General features: G+C 35.0%; 1 protein-coding gene across 2 annotated transcripts in view; it reads right to left on the reverse strand.

The window, feature by feature from the left end:
* The window catches only part of TMPRSS15 (transmembrane serine protease 15), a 139,383-nt gene that overhangs the window by 111,797 nt on the left and 12,171 nt on the right, over positions 1–15,415 (reverse strand). Inside the window, exons 5-7 of one of the 2 annotated variants that reach the window (XM_065913759.1) lie at positions 14,068–14,112; positions 12,466–12,501; positions 724–855 (exon numbers count right to left, since the gene is read on the reverse strand). In XM_065913759.1, coding sequence (XP_065769831.1) covers positions 724–855; positions 12,466–12,501; positions 14,068–14,112 — 213 coding nt within the window. The remainder of the gene's footprint in view (positions 1–723; positions 856–12,465; positions 12,502–14,067; positions 14,113–15,415) is intronic. The other variant, XM_065913760.1, reaches the window with a different exon arrangement.

A 15,415-nucleotide genomic window follows, 5' to 3' on the forward strand; every position in this document is an offset into this window, starting at 1 on the left:
GACAGGGAGGCCTGACGTGCTGCAATTCATGGGGCCACGAAGAGTCGGACATGACTGAGCGACTGAACTGACTGACTGACTGACTTAAGTGTTAACTAATAATAATAATAGTGATTAAAAAAAAAAAAACTATTAGCACTCTAAACAAATGCCAGTATTTACAAAAAACAAAACAAAACATAATTTAGTTTAACAGACATGAAGATCTTAAGTGATTTTCTTTACTCACAGAACTACACTTTTACACTTTTTATCTATTTTTTGTTTCTTTGCCAAAAGTTGAAAAAAGGCAACAATTTGAATTAAGGAGTGATGATTCTTGAGTTAAAGACTGTTAAAATGACAAAAAGTAAAGTGATCAGTATTATGATATGATGGTGAAAAGCATTCAAATTCATAATAATTCATAGCAGTTTAATAATGGATGAAATATAAGGTCACTTTCTTCTTTCAGATATTATTAACCACAGGATTCTTTCTATACTTGTCAAATGGAATTCTGTTTAACTAATTAATAGGTTTAATGTAACAAGATAAAGTTTAAGAATACTAATATGATTACTTTTAGATTTCTGTCTTAAATCCTAAATATGACTAAGGGTATATATCAATCCCCAGTAATTTCTGGTACCTGAGAATGTGTGTGTGTGTGTGTGTGTGTGTGGACACAGTGAGGGAGGGTGGAAAAGAAGGGAGGAGGGAGGAGGGAAGTTAATCACTTACCACAAGTTTTACTGTCTTCATCAGAGCCATCTGGACAGTTTAATTCTCCATCACAAAATAAATCAATTGCTATGCACTTTAGAGCATCAGCACATAGCCTTGAATCAGGTGGGCACTCTATTGAGACATTTCCTTTAAAAAAAAGATTGAATTTAAAGGTTTCCCACATAATAAATTTAATTTCCAACCAATGAGATATGTACAGTGTTTGGATATTTATTATGTAATCTTTGTCATTTAGGTAAGTATATACTTGAAAGTGAAACTGAAAATCATTTAGTCGTGTCCGACTCTTTGCAGACCCACGGACTATAAAGTCCATGGAATTCTCCAGACCAGCACACTGGAGTGGGTAGCCTTTCCCTTCTCCAGGGGATCTTCCCAACCCAGGGATCGAACGCAGGTCTCCCACATTGCAGGCAGATTCTTTACCAGCTGAGCCACAAGGGAAGCCCAAGTAAGTATATGCTTACTTATAATTATTTCAACTTCCAAAAAAAAATTTATGTCATTTAATGAATTGATCTTAGAGTTTTAAATTTTGAAGGAATGATACATATTTCTTCATAGATATTAAATATGATGCTGACTTTGTTGACTTTTTAAAAAGATTGTTCATTCATTTGCTTTTGGTTGTGCGTGCTGGGTCTTTGTTGCTGCACGGACTTTCTCTAGTTGCGGCAAGCGTGGCTACTCTCTAGCTGCAATGTGCAGGCTTCTCATTGTGGTGGCTTTTCTTGTTGTGGAGGGAGAATGGCCTTTAGAGCAGGTGGACGTCAGTAGTTCCGGCTCCCAGGTTCTAGAGCACAGGCTCAGTATCTGTGGGGCGTGGGCTTAGTTGCTCTGAGGCATGTTGGATCTTCCTGGATCAGGGACCAAACCTGTGTCTCCTGGATTGGTAGGCAGATTCTTTACCACTGGAGCCATCAAGAAAGTCCCTACTTTGTTGATTTTTAATCTTGATAAATGAATGCAACAGTCTGGACATTTAGTCCCCAATATTTATACCTCCTAGGATTGCTATGTGTAATGTGGGACAATTTGCTAAAATATGTATCTCATCATCTACAGTATTTAATAGCCACTTCATTTACTTATAAACTTATGACTTGAAAATATAGTGGTTGAAGTTAAGGTTTGCATACTGCAGAACAAAATTTGTCAGTGAAAACTATTTTATAGTAAAATGAAACTTAAAATCCAGAGTACATTGAACATGAAAACCAACTGGTTTTCTTCTGTTTATTATCTCCTTGCTTCTTGGGTCAGGGTTTCTTAGGGGGAAAGGTGCAAACATCCCCCTGAAGGATTCCATGTCATACTCTGACCAAGATGTGATAAATTTACACCTCTCAGACTGTCCTGTCCTTCACCTGCTTCTTTCCATCTTGCTAAACATAGAGATGGACTGAAAAACACATATTGCTTCTAGAAATTGACTTGGAAAATTTAGGAGCAATCCTAATAATATATGCCCACTGGATAACCATATATGTTTTTAACTTTCTGAGCAATGCTAGAATTTCAATATGTTTCTTTATGATTAAAATAACAATGACAGTTTAAAGTTTTTGGAAAATCTTTAAGCTCAATGGCATTTTTTTTTCTTTTTGTTATTGTCCTTAATCTTAAAGCCAGCATTGTACTGCCATCTGCTGGGTTGAAAAATATATTTGATTCTGAAATTTCTCTTAGGCTCCAAGAAATAAATTGGAAAAAGTGCTTCTGTTAATAAATCTGCTAAGGTAATGCTTAATTAAGAACATTATAGACAGAGTTGCTGGGTATAAATACAACTAAATAGATCTTTTATAATTGTAATTGAAATAGATATAAGCCATTGGGAAATTCATGGACCACCTAACATCTAAAATAGGACAAGATAAAGCTGAATCATTTCCAAGTGCCAAAACACTTCCATTTAAGAGAAAAAATTAATTTAAAAATATATTAAATAAACTTGCATAGTATTATGACACATCAAGAGAGTTCTTAATTATTGAGTCACTAATCCATAAGAGGTGTCATGTTGATAGTATTCAAAAAATGCTTGATAAAAATAAATGAGAAAAAGGACATCATTGTAGTAACTCTATGTTTCCTTTAAACAGTGGTTGAAGGAGTTCTGGGTATTCAGCATCTATAAGAATAGATTTGGGCATTTAACTAGGGACATTATAATTTTGTCTGATCTAATGCTTTCTATAGAAACTTCACTTACTGATGTTTCATATCTTTGTCTATTGCTTATTGAAATTTAAAGATTGAACTTCAAAGCCACACTGTCAAGAGACACCACTTGAAACGTTTGATCTCATTAATGATTATTCATTCGCTTTACAAGTATTTATTTCCCATTTATTTGCATCATGGCTTTTTAAGGGATGGAAATAATAGGATGAGAAAGGCAGAGACTATTATGGAGTTTGCAGTTTAGTGTGAAACTGATTCATTGGCTAGCAAATTTTGTAATGACGTAGAAAAAAAGTGATGCGAGAACATCGAAACTGGGCTATGCCATGGATTATCTTCCTCCTGAGTCTGGGATCGAAAACATCTTCATATAAACTAAAATTTGAAAGATACTTAGAAATGCACAAGGGAGAGAGGAGTGAAATGACAAGAGCACATTACTATAGCGAAAGCAGAGGCATCTAACGTATCTAGATGTTGGGATGCTTACTGACACTATGGCAGGAAGGGAGTGTGCTGACAAATTCTGGGGGACATTTAAAAAATAAATTTAACATATCAAAATATTTTTTGCAAATAACAGTATTGAAAATGTTAACATATATATGTGATATGACCAGTCCATGTTTCATAAAGACAATTCTGCTACCAAGTGGAGAATCATGTGAAGAGAGCAGACCAACTGAGAAGCCATTTCAACACTCAAGGTGAAAGTTGCTGAGAGCTGGAACTCTTCCACTAGCAGGGAGATGGGGACATATTCCAATTGCTATTTCACATGTAGGGTTGATGAACTTTGGTGGCCAGATATGCTCCTGGTCAGAGGGAGGTGGATAAAAGGATGCTCAGAATGGTAGATGCACCTTGGAGTGGCCACGAAATACCAGTGTTCGTTAGTCACAATAGGCATTATCAGAGAAACAGCTGGTGGGATTAGTAAATGACTTTAGTTTGAAATATTTAGATTTGAAGGTGGAAATATTACACTCTTGTTTAGATTGTACTCTCGATATCTCCATTTTCTGTTGTACAAACACTCTTCATCTGTCCTGGCCCATGAATAAAGAGAAATTACTCTAATTTAAAGCCAATATAGAAAATATGAATATAGTCTTCTTATATAGAGGAAGGATGTTTTAGGATTTTATCAGATTTTATTTTTACCTAGTGTTCTGTCTCCCTCTCATCTCCCTACATACACAGGTATGATGTCCATTTCCAACAAAACCATTGCTTATTGATTAAAACATTAACTGTTACATAAATTAGCCAGACACCAGTATTTAAAATAACCTTCCATTCTTAAAGCTAGAGTTCTTTGACTGGACTATTTAGTTTGCCATTCATCCTTTTCTAGGGAAACTCTACGGTGATTCTCATGAGGAATATTTAACAAAATGGTTAAGGATTTCTATTTAAGGAAAAGTGTACACCCAAAAAAGATGTTCTTCTCATTATAGGGGACTGGAATACAAAAGTAGGAAGTCAAGAAACACCTGGAATAACAGGCAAATTTAGCCTTGGAGTACGGAATGAAGCAGGGCAACGACTAAGAGATTTGCCAAGAGAATGCACTGGTCATAGCAAACACCCTCTTCCAACAACACAAGAGAAGACTCTATACATGACATCACGAGATGGTTGACACTGAAATCAGATTGATTATATTCTTTACAGCCAAAGGTGGAGAAACTCTATACAGTCAGCAAAAACAAGACCAGGAGCTGACTGTGGCTCAGATCATGAACTCCTTATTGTCAAATTCAGACTTAAACCGAAGAAAGTAGGGAAAACCACTAGACCATTCAGGTATGACCTAAATCAAGTTCCTTATGACTATACAGTGGAAGTGAGAAATAGATATAAGGGACTAGATCTGATAGACAGAGTGTCTGATGAACTATGGATGGAGGTTCATGACATTGTACAGGAGACAGGGATCAAGACCATCCCCATGGAAAAGAAATGCAAAAAGGCAAAATGGTTGTCTGAGGAGGCCTTACAAATAGCTGTGAAAAGAAGAGAAGCGAGAAGCAAAGGAGAAAAGGAAAGATTTTCCCATTTGAATGCAGAGTTCCAAAGAATAGCCAGGAGAGATAAGAAAGCCTTTCTCAGGGATCAGTGCAAAGAAATAGAGGGAAACAACAGAATGGGAAAGACTAGAGATCTCTTCAAGAAAATTAGAGATATCAAGGGAACATTTCAGGCAAAGATGGGTTTTATAAAGGACAGAAATATTATGGACCTAACAGAAGCAGAAGATATTAAGAAGAGGTGGCAAGAATACACAAAGGAACTGTACAAAAAAGATCTTCATGACCCAGATCATCACAGTGGTGTGATCACTCACCTAGAGTCAGATATCCTGGAATGTGAAGTCAAGCGGGCCTTAGAAAGCATCATTATGAACAAAGCTAGTGGATGTGATGCAATTCCAGTTGAGCTATTTCAAATCCTGAAAGATGATGCTGTGAAAGTGCTACACTCAATATGCCAGCAAATTTGGAAAACTCAGCAGTGGCCACAGGACTGGCAAAGGTCCATTTTCATTCCAATCTCTAAGAAAGGCAATGCCAAAGAATGCTCAAACTACTGCACAATTGCACTCATCTCACATGCTAGTAAAGTAAAGCTAAAAATTCTCCAAGCCAGGCTTCAGCAATACATGAACTGTGAACTTCCAGATGTTCAAGTTGGTTTTAGAAAAGGCAGAGGAACCAGAGATCAAATTGCCAGCATCTGCTGGATCATTGAAAAAGCAACAGAGTTTCAGAAAAACATCTATTTCTGCTTTATTGACTATGTCAAAGCCTTCGACTGTGTGGATCACAATAAACTGTGGAAAATTCTGAAAGAGATGGGAATACCAGACCACCTGACCTGCGTCTTGAGAAACCTGTATGCAGGTCAGGAAGCAACAGTTAAAACTCAACATTCAGAACACTAAGATCATGGCATCTGGTCTCATCACTTCATGGGAAATAGATGGGGAGACAGTGGAAACAGTGTCAGACTTTATTTTTTGGGCTCCAAAATCACTGCAGATGGTGATTGCAGGCATGAAATTAAAAGATGCTTACTCCTTGGAAGGAAAGTTATGACCAACCTAGATAGCATATTAAAAAGCAGAGACATTACTTTGCCAACAAAGGTCCATCTGGTCAAGGGTATGGTTTTTCCATTGGTCATGTATGAATGTGAGAGTTGGACTGTGAGTAAAGCTGAGTGCCAAAAAATTGATGCTTTTGAACTGTGGCATTGGAGAAGACTCCTGAGAGTCCCTTGGACTGCAAGGACATCCAACCAGTCCATCCTAAAGGAGATCAGTCCTGGGTGTTCATTGGAAGGATTGATGCTGAAGCTGAAACTCCAATACTTTGGCCACCTCATGCGAATAGTTGACTCATTGGAAAAGATCCTGATGCTGGGAGGGCTTGGGGGCAGGAGGAGAAGGGGACAACAGAAGATGAGATGGCTGGATGGCATCACCGACTCAATGGGCATGAGTTTGAGTAAACTCTGGGAGTTGGTGATGGACAGGAAGGCCTGGCGTGCTGCGGTTCATGGGGTCGCAAAGAGTCAGACACGACTGAGCGACTGAACTGAACTGAATTGTACAAAAATAATAATTGATTCTGTTTATTAAAATCTGTTCAAGTTGTCTAAATATTAGTTGCTCTTTTCTTGAGTGGAAAAAAGATTAGCATATTTTAATATTATATGGCATTTTAACCTTCAGGATATTAATTTTTGGCATTATATGAAAACTCACCATAAATTAGTATTATTTGTAATTCTGAAAATTGAAGGCTTTATCTTCTATTTATATTTGTGTCATGAAGGATTCAGTATACACTCAAATGTGATTACTTCAGAGTGATCCACTGTCATAACACTGTTCAATGACTTGAGGTGAGGAGTCTCTCGTTTCTATTTTGTGCAGACTCTGGACTAAGCATTGTGGGGCAGAAAAATACTGAAATCCATTATTTGTTTTCTCCCAAACCAGTTATAAGAAGTGTTACATACAAGACTGTATTTTGAAAATCATATTTGGGAAATCTTAGATTTTTATTTTCCCTGAAAATAGGTGTAATAACCCTTGGTGACCAAATATGAGACAAATTAAACCAAAGATTTAATAGCTTACTTATTAATGAAATCGGAATCTGAATGAATGAAAGCCTGCTCTAAGAGATCAAGTTCATTTCACTGTACTCTGTTTGGGAGATATCACTTTACAGAAATTCTCCTCGACTTTAAAAGAACAAATTTAATCATTTTAGCAAGACTGTGGCTGTTCAATTCAAATGAAATTAAAGTGGGAAAATACTTTAACGGTTCTGTTATTATTTGTGTAGGAGTGTCTTAAATTAGAGGAGAGTGCTTAGCAGTATATGTATGTTGCTTTCTCAGATGCAAAGAAAACAAATACTTGAAGTCAAAAGACATTTGATGTTCATTGCAGTGCCTGTGTGTGAGTCCTGGGAAAATCAATTCAATTGAAGAGTATAATTCTGTCTTAAATTCTCTTGAACCAATTTCACATTCTTCACTAAATTACCCAGTTCTTTTCCTTCCTTCCTCAAACCCCTCCACATGGTGGAACTATAGAAAATTGCATTTTGTTAAGACTGAGAAAGCCCATGATAGTGAATTTTGTTTTTCTGCAATCATTGCCTGCCCAGTAAGCAACAAAAGGCTAGAACAAGCTGTATTCTAGAAACCCTTCAAGCATATGAACAATTGCACAAAAGAACCCCTCTTGGGCACACTGTTAACAGCTAGAAATCAATCGGTGTAATGCAACCTTAGTTCCCATCTCTCCCTTTACTGTTCCAAATGGGTTAGTAAAACTTTACGGTAATTGGCAACAAAGGCAGTTGAACAATAGAACATAATCCTCATGGACTTTGTACCCACTATCAAATAAAAATTCTCTTTGGCAGAATTTATAATAGTACTCACACCAGGTATATGGTGCATGCATTTGTTGATTTTTCTCAAACTCTGTCTTCCAGGCATATAAAAATGAGAATAAACTTAACATCCCTGAAAGTCATATTCATAATAAATTACTGCTTGGAAACTGTGGTTTTCAAGTTTAATTGCCTCGTTCCCCTCTATAAATCTATAGTATCTTGATGTATGAGAGGAATGAATAGGAATGAATGGTGACTGGGGACTCATGGATCCAGTAAAAGAAGGAATGTGATATTTTACCACCTACTTACATTATGAAAATTCGTCAGGGTTGAGTAAGGTAATCAATATGGTCTCCAATAACAGGAAAGCTTTGGAAATGGGGTTTTGGGGGGCAAGGAAATGATCAGATTAAAACGGGCACTACTGAATACAACAATCTTGTTTTAATCTTACTCTAGTTTTTGAAAGATCTTTTTCAAAAAGTATACAACTTGGTTTTTTTTTTTTTTTTTTTTGGTTGTGTCCCTCCTTTATGCCAGTCATGAATTGGTATCTGTATTATTTCCTTTCTTCATGATTGCTCTTTAAGACATATACTTAAATCTTTCATGTCAATGTATGACAAAACCCACTGAAATGTTGTAAAGTGATTGGCCTCCAACTAATAAAATAATATTTAAAAAAAAATAAATAAAAATAAAAACAATAAAAAAAATAAATCTTTGTCTTTCAGATAATAAATACAAAGTTCAAGAAGATTAGATGGCTTACCAAACATTATGTGAGAGTAATTGGTGGAAATACTTAAGGTGGATTTACCTACACACTTTCAGTGTTTGAAAATTGTATGTTACTTTTTGGTTTTCATTATGATTATTAAATGCTCATGTAAAATGCGAAAGATAGAAATAAATACGTACTGATTCCATTACAGTTTACAGGTTAGAAAGATTTCTGTTCCCCTCTCTAGGAAAGAAAAGTGCTGGTCAGGTAGTACGCTCATGCTCTGGGCTCCCCTTTCACCATATCCTTTTGCCAGAAGTGAGGCTGTTAGCTGACATTTGATCCTGCCCAGATTCTCTGGTGGTTCAGAAGGTAAAGAATCCACTTGCAATGCATAAGACCTGAGTTTGATCCCTGGGTCAGGAGGATCTCTGGAGAAGGGAATGGGTATCCCTTCAGTATTCTTGCTGGAAAATCCCATGGACAGAGAAGCCTGGTGGGCTATAGTCCATGGGGTCATAAATAGTCAGACACAACTGAGCAACTAAGAGTGTATGTACATAGCACGTAAAATGTCATAACATATGTGGTCTGAGGGATATTTTGGTCCAGAAGACATTTGGTTCTTAAATCACTTGATCCATTCCAAAAGGTCCTTAAAATTTGCTCCTATCTAACGTATCCATGGACAGAGGATCCTTGGTGGACTACAATAAAAGGAGTCACAAAAGAGTCAGACTCAAGTGAACAACTAAATAACAACAAAAAATGTCCAAGAGCATATCTGTTCCATTCAAATGATTTGGGTTTTGTTGTTGTTTTGTTTTAATTTATTTTGGCTGATCTGGGTCTTTGTTGCTACACGTGGGCCTTCTCTAGTTGCGGTGAGCGTGAGCATCTCTATACTTAGAGTGTGGTGGCTTCTCTTGTTGCAGAGCAAGTGGGCTCGAGGGCAAATGGGCTCAGGAGTTGTGATGCATGGGCATAGTTGCCTTGTAGCATGTGGGATCTTCCTGGGTCAGGGAATGAACCCATGCCCCCTGCATTGGCAGGCAGATTCTTAACCTCTGTACCACCAGGGAAGCCCTCCAAATAATTTTGGACTGGACCAAATGATCAAGGACCATTTTGGTGTGGCAGAGGCTTTACGGGCATAGGACCAAAAGTCTTGCAAGAAACTGGGCATATTGTTCAGTCACTTTTCATATTTTTGGTGGGCTTGTCTTCAAGAGAGTAAGAAGGAAAATTTGTTTTAAGTCCAAAGATTTTTTGCTCTAACATTTTTTTTCCTTCTAAGTCTTTCCACATATTTCTCTTAGGGCACTTTATACATCTAAGAGGGCCTCAATAACTGTGGGTTTTATGAATCACTCAGTGAATCAATAAACAGGTAAATAGAAAACACAGCACTAACTTTGGTATTTGTTACTGACTTTTAAAGTTATAGAAATGTTTCTTAAAATATATTAAAGTTATTTAGTTTAATTTTAGATTAAATGAATTGGTCACTATCCATCCTAAAATCACTTTTTGAGAGTGTGTTGAAAGGTGATTTTAGATGCTATATATAGTTTTCTGCATTGCATAAGGGACAGTGGGCTGAAGAACAGTTCTATTTTTCATCATGTTGTGCTGCTCTCTGGACAACACCAAAATACAACCACAGGCAGGCTTGTCTTACCATAAGAGCCCTCTATGGGTTCAGAGGTGGGATGATTTGTTTCATAAAGTATTTTGATACATCATTCACATATCACTCTGCTTTTCAAACTTCACACATACTGTTTCATCTAGGAATTGCTAAGTCTTACCCAGAGACACTTATAGTGTCACAAATGTTTTCTCCTTGTATTATATAATATTTGATATAAATTTTAATAATGTGAAAATAGAAGTATTATTGTAGGAGCTGAAGAGTTATACAATATTACTTGTATGGAGTTTACCTAAAGAGATTAGGTACACATTCAGACTGTTTAACATGAAGATTAAGTTAGGACTAGAGAAGACACTTTGGTTAACTAGCAGATAGACAAAGGCAAAGTAGACAATTATTAAGAATCTGGAAAAATTATAACATTAAAGACACATACCAACCATACACAAAACTTAAAAATAAAGTCAAAGTGGAGCAAAGACCTAACTGTAAGACCAGACACTATAAAACTCTTAGGGGAAAACATAGGCAGAATACTCTTCGACATAAATCCAAACAAGATATTTTTTGACCCACCTCTTAAGAGTAAGGAAAATAAAAATAAATGATGGAACCTAATTAAACTTAAAAGGCTTTGCACAGAAAAGGAAGCCATAAACAAAAAGAAAAGACAACCCTCAGAATAGGAGAAAATATTTGCAAACAAAGGAACTGACAAGGGATTCATCTCCACAATATGCAAACAGCTCATGTAGCTCAATATCAAAAGAACAACCCAATCAAAAAATGGGTGGAAGACCTAAATAGACATTTTCCCAAAGAAGACATACAGATGGCTAAAAAGCACATGAAAAAATGCTCAACATCACTAATTGCTAGAGAAATGCAAAGCAAAACTATAATGAAGCATCTCCTCATACTGGTCAGAATGGCCATCATCAAAAATTCTATAAGCAACAAATACTGGAGAGGGTATAGAGAAAAGGGGACTCTCTTACATTGTTGGTGGGATTGTAAACTGGTACAGCCACTCCAGAGAACAGAATAGAGGTTCTGCAAAAAACTGAAAACGGAGCTACCACATGACCCAGCAATCCTACTCCTGGGTATGCCCAAAGAAAACTATAATTCAGAAAGATGCATGCACCCAGTACTCATTGCCGCACTGTTTACAATAGCCAGGACATGGAAGCAACCTAAATGTACATCAACAGAGGAAGGGATAAAGAGGATGTGGTACCCATATGTGATGGAATATTGCTCAACCATTAAAAGGAATGAAAAGGGCCATTTGCAGAAACTTGGACAGACCTAGAGATTGTCATACAGAATGAAGTAAACCAGGAAGAGGAAAACAAATATTATACAAGATGGCTTACTTGTGAAATCTAGAAAAATGGTACAGATGGATGTATTGGCAAAGCAGAAATAAGAGACACAGATGTAGAGAACAGGCTTAAGTTTGTTGATAAACTTAACAAACTGAGAGCAGAATGTGGGTAGGATGAATTGGGAGATTGGGATTGAAATAGATACACTATTATGTATAAAGAAGATAACAAGTGGGAACCTACAGAATAACACAGGGAACTACTGTTCTACTCAACGCTCTAGTCACCTAGTCATTGTTCTGTGGTGACCTAAATAGGAAGGAAATCTAAAAATAGGGTATATATGTGTATGTATAAGTGATTCACTTTGTTGTACAGTAGAAATTAACACAAAATTTAAAGCAACTGTTCTCCAACAAAAATTTAAAAACAGATACATGACATGTGTTGGTATAAAGCAGTCACTTAAGGAAAAATTGAATGAATGAATCCAAGGCAACTTTGGTACCGATTTGGCAACCATACCATGTTAAAAGGAGAGAGCAAGTATATGTCTATTGTATTCAGAGAGAATAATTAGAAAAAAGAAGTCGCTCACACCTGATGAAACCTATATCTTTTCTGGAAAACATTTTGATCCTACTCTTGACATGCTTAGCAAAAGATAATAACCATGATTCTAATAGATGGAGGACTGGAGTAAGATTAGGTAATACAGGCATTAATTAACTTCAAATATGTTGTTGCCTTTTGGTAAAAACCTAGGCTAACTATAAACTTTCATGCTTTATTTTTCTTATCTATGATAAAGGTATTGTTAACTGCTGTTTATCAGATAATTCTCAGAAGTCCAAAATGAAACATAACAGAAACTTTTTAAAAAAAAAGAAAAAATATATTATTAAAACTGACCTGGGGTTGCCAGAGGAATGCTGGTTGTTAGCTTTTCTGTAAAAATAAATAACATAAATAAAAATTACATTTTAAAACAGATTATTAGGAATTCCTTCTGTTTAATATTTTATGTGAGAGTTTTTTAAATTAGTATGAATTATTAATGGTCAGTAACTTGATATATTATTGAATCTGGATCTAAGAAACAAATCTTTTATGTTTTTTATTGATTTTTAGAGTTGTAAACAGAGGCTTTTAGATGTGTTCATTTTTTTAAGGAAAATAGATTTTTTCAATAATTAATTAACTAATATAAGAATTCACTTATTTCATAATGGCTGTAGACATAAATGTTCTAGATTAATCTGATGCTATTTGAAATAGGAACTTGAGATACACTTAAACTATTGGCCTTGGAGTCCAGAGAATTACTTTTAATTCCTGACTTTGATAAATTTAAACTGTGTGACTCTGGGCACTTTCTTTATTATTTATGTATTTTTAAGTAGAAAAAGTATTACCTCTCTACAAAATCATTCTGAGAATTAAATGAGATAATGTTTGTAAAATATAGTACCTAGTAGTAGATACTTCAAATAGATTTTTTAAAATATTAGAAAAACATTCATGATTACAACTGATATCAAAAGTAATATGGTTATAGTTTCATAACAATGTATACTTTAAAAATCACTTGTTTATGAATTTGATGTTTGGGATGACTTCTAACATTTTAATTTATTTTTTATTTTTTAATTTTTTAATTTTTTTATTTTTCAGTGGGTTTTGTTATACATTGATGTGAATCAGCCATAGAGTTACACGAATTCCCCATCCAAAATTTTATTATTCACAATTTATGGAAACAGATTTTCAGAAGGTGAAATGCTCAGTGATTCTGATGGTTGGCAGAGACAGGATTGGTGTTCAGATCTTTTGATTTCAATTTGAATAAGATTTCTACAACAGAATGATTTTACATTTTATGGTAACTCAGGTTAATTTTAAAATGATAATTTCTCAAAGCTCTCTTTTGATTATCAGTATGATCTTGATAAGACAAAATGAAGTCCTCAATTTTATGAGCAGTAGTGACCAATTGTAGTTAGAAAGGGAGAGTGAAGAAAATGCTGGAATAGAGCAAAGTTAATATTAAACTTTAGATTGTCCTTTCCAAACAGTACAATACATTTTGAAAGTTATCATTTCATTATCTTTAAAACTCCTTTTCCTCATTCATAGTCACCTTAGCAATGTCAGGGTTTCATTTCCAAGGCTGCATAATCAGAGTCATATTTTGAGATCACACACACACACACACAAGCACACACACACATATTCACACACATCATATATGCATACATATGTATATAGAGTTTAAAATAGGAAAGGATGATTGATATTTGAAATGCATATCCTTGCATATATACCTAAGCATTATGAATCCTGGATATTATGAACTACATTATTCCAGGCCAAATGTATACTTTTTACATTTTTAAATGAAGACTAAATACCTCATTTAGAAAGAGCCATGAGAAAAAAATAGAATCCTTGCTTAATGTCATAAAGTTTTATGGTCACCAAGTTATATATTTTAAAATGTCGTTAAGTACTGACCTGATGTTGTTGCAGGACTTATCGTAGAGAAATTCTCCAAAGAGGCTGGAATAAAGGTGGTTTGAATATAGTGCTTAGAGTATTACAAAACATCGAGTGCAGTTCAAGTAGTTATTCAAAAGGCATCTGATCTAGAGTTTCCATTTCATCCTTTCTTACCCTGAATGTTCCTATTTATTTAATTACTATTTAATTATGATACATCCAATGAATTTTCAGAATTTTTATATAGTCTCTCTATAAAATTTACATATACAGAATGTTTCATTTATTTTACCCATTTTAGAAGGATATCTACTGATTCATCATAGTTACATAGAATAATTTATATTTAAGAGAGATAAACTAACACCCCCAATATTGTGGGACCTAGAATCAAAACAAATGGGTGACAAAATAATCTGGCACATGATAATATCTATTGAGAACTAAGAACTGTTTAAGCATAAAGTGATTTTCACTTAAAGGATAAAAATAGCGATTTTCTTCATGATTTAACATATTTAATATTTTTAAAGACACAATGACAGCTATGTTAAAAATAGAGGGAACCGAAGCATATCTTCTGAGAAGCCCTGATCTAATGAATTTGTTTTTATTCAAAACAATATTTATAGTAAGTGGGCTAAGAGGTAGGTCTTCTTCTACTAACTAGATGGTTTATTACATTATTTCTTCATTACTGCATTGTCTTCTTTGTAAAAGACCTGTAACAGTTTCATAAATATGTGGTAGATTATTAATGAAGAAGATTAAATCAGTGTTATAAGATTTTTTCTTAAAGAAGATAATATCCTAATTTTTCATTGTGTTTGGCTTGAGTTTACTGCATAAAAATCTAAGATGTTTGTGAGATTATTAACCAATTTTAAAATGTAACAAATTTGAAAATTGACATGATGCAAACAAATATTAAAATGAAATACCAGGCCCATCTGTATCCACAACCTCTTCTCTGTAAACCTTCAGCTAAATGTTTTTGAATTCAGAAATTTTTAGATGTTAGAAAGCTCATCAATATATAAATATCCACTTCAACTGGAATAAATGCACCCTCTAAGTAGCCTATTGCCAGTTTAAATAGTTTTACTTCGGCCTAAGTCAGTATCTGTTTGCTCTTAGGCAAATATATAAAGACATGTGTGGGCTTTGTTTCTTTGATTTTGTAATAGTAGATACAAAATTGCAGACCTCTAGCTCCTTTTCTTTACAGAAAGAGCTCATCAAGCACAGTTTACTTTTATTCAGTTTCCTGCTTTATCCTGCTGTGCCTGTTCAGTGAGAAGGCAACTCAACTTCTTAAGCACTTCCTGTACTGATGGTTTGGTCCCCTCTGGCACACCAGCTG

This window comes from Muntiacus reevesi, chromosome 21 (assembly GCF_963930625.1).
Source record: "Muntiacus reevesi chromosome 21, mMunRee1.1, whole genome shotgun sequence".
Taxonomy (NCBI): domain Eukaryota; kingdom Metazoa; phylum Chordata; class Mammalia; order Artiodactyla; family Cervidae; genus Muntiacus; species Muntiacus reevesi.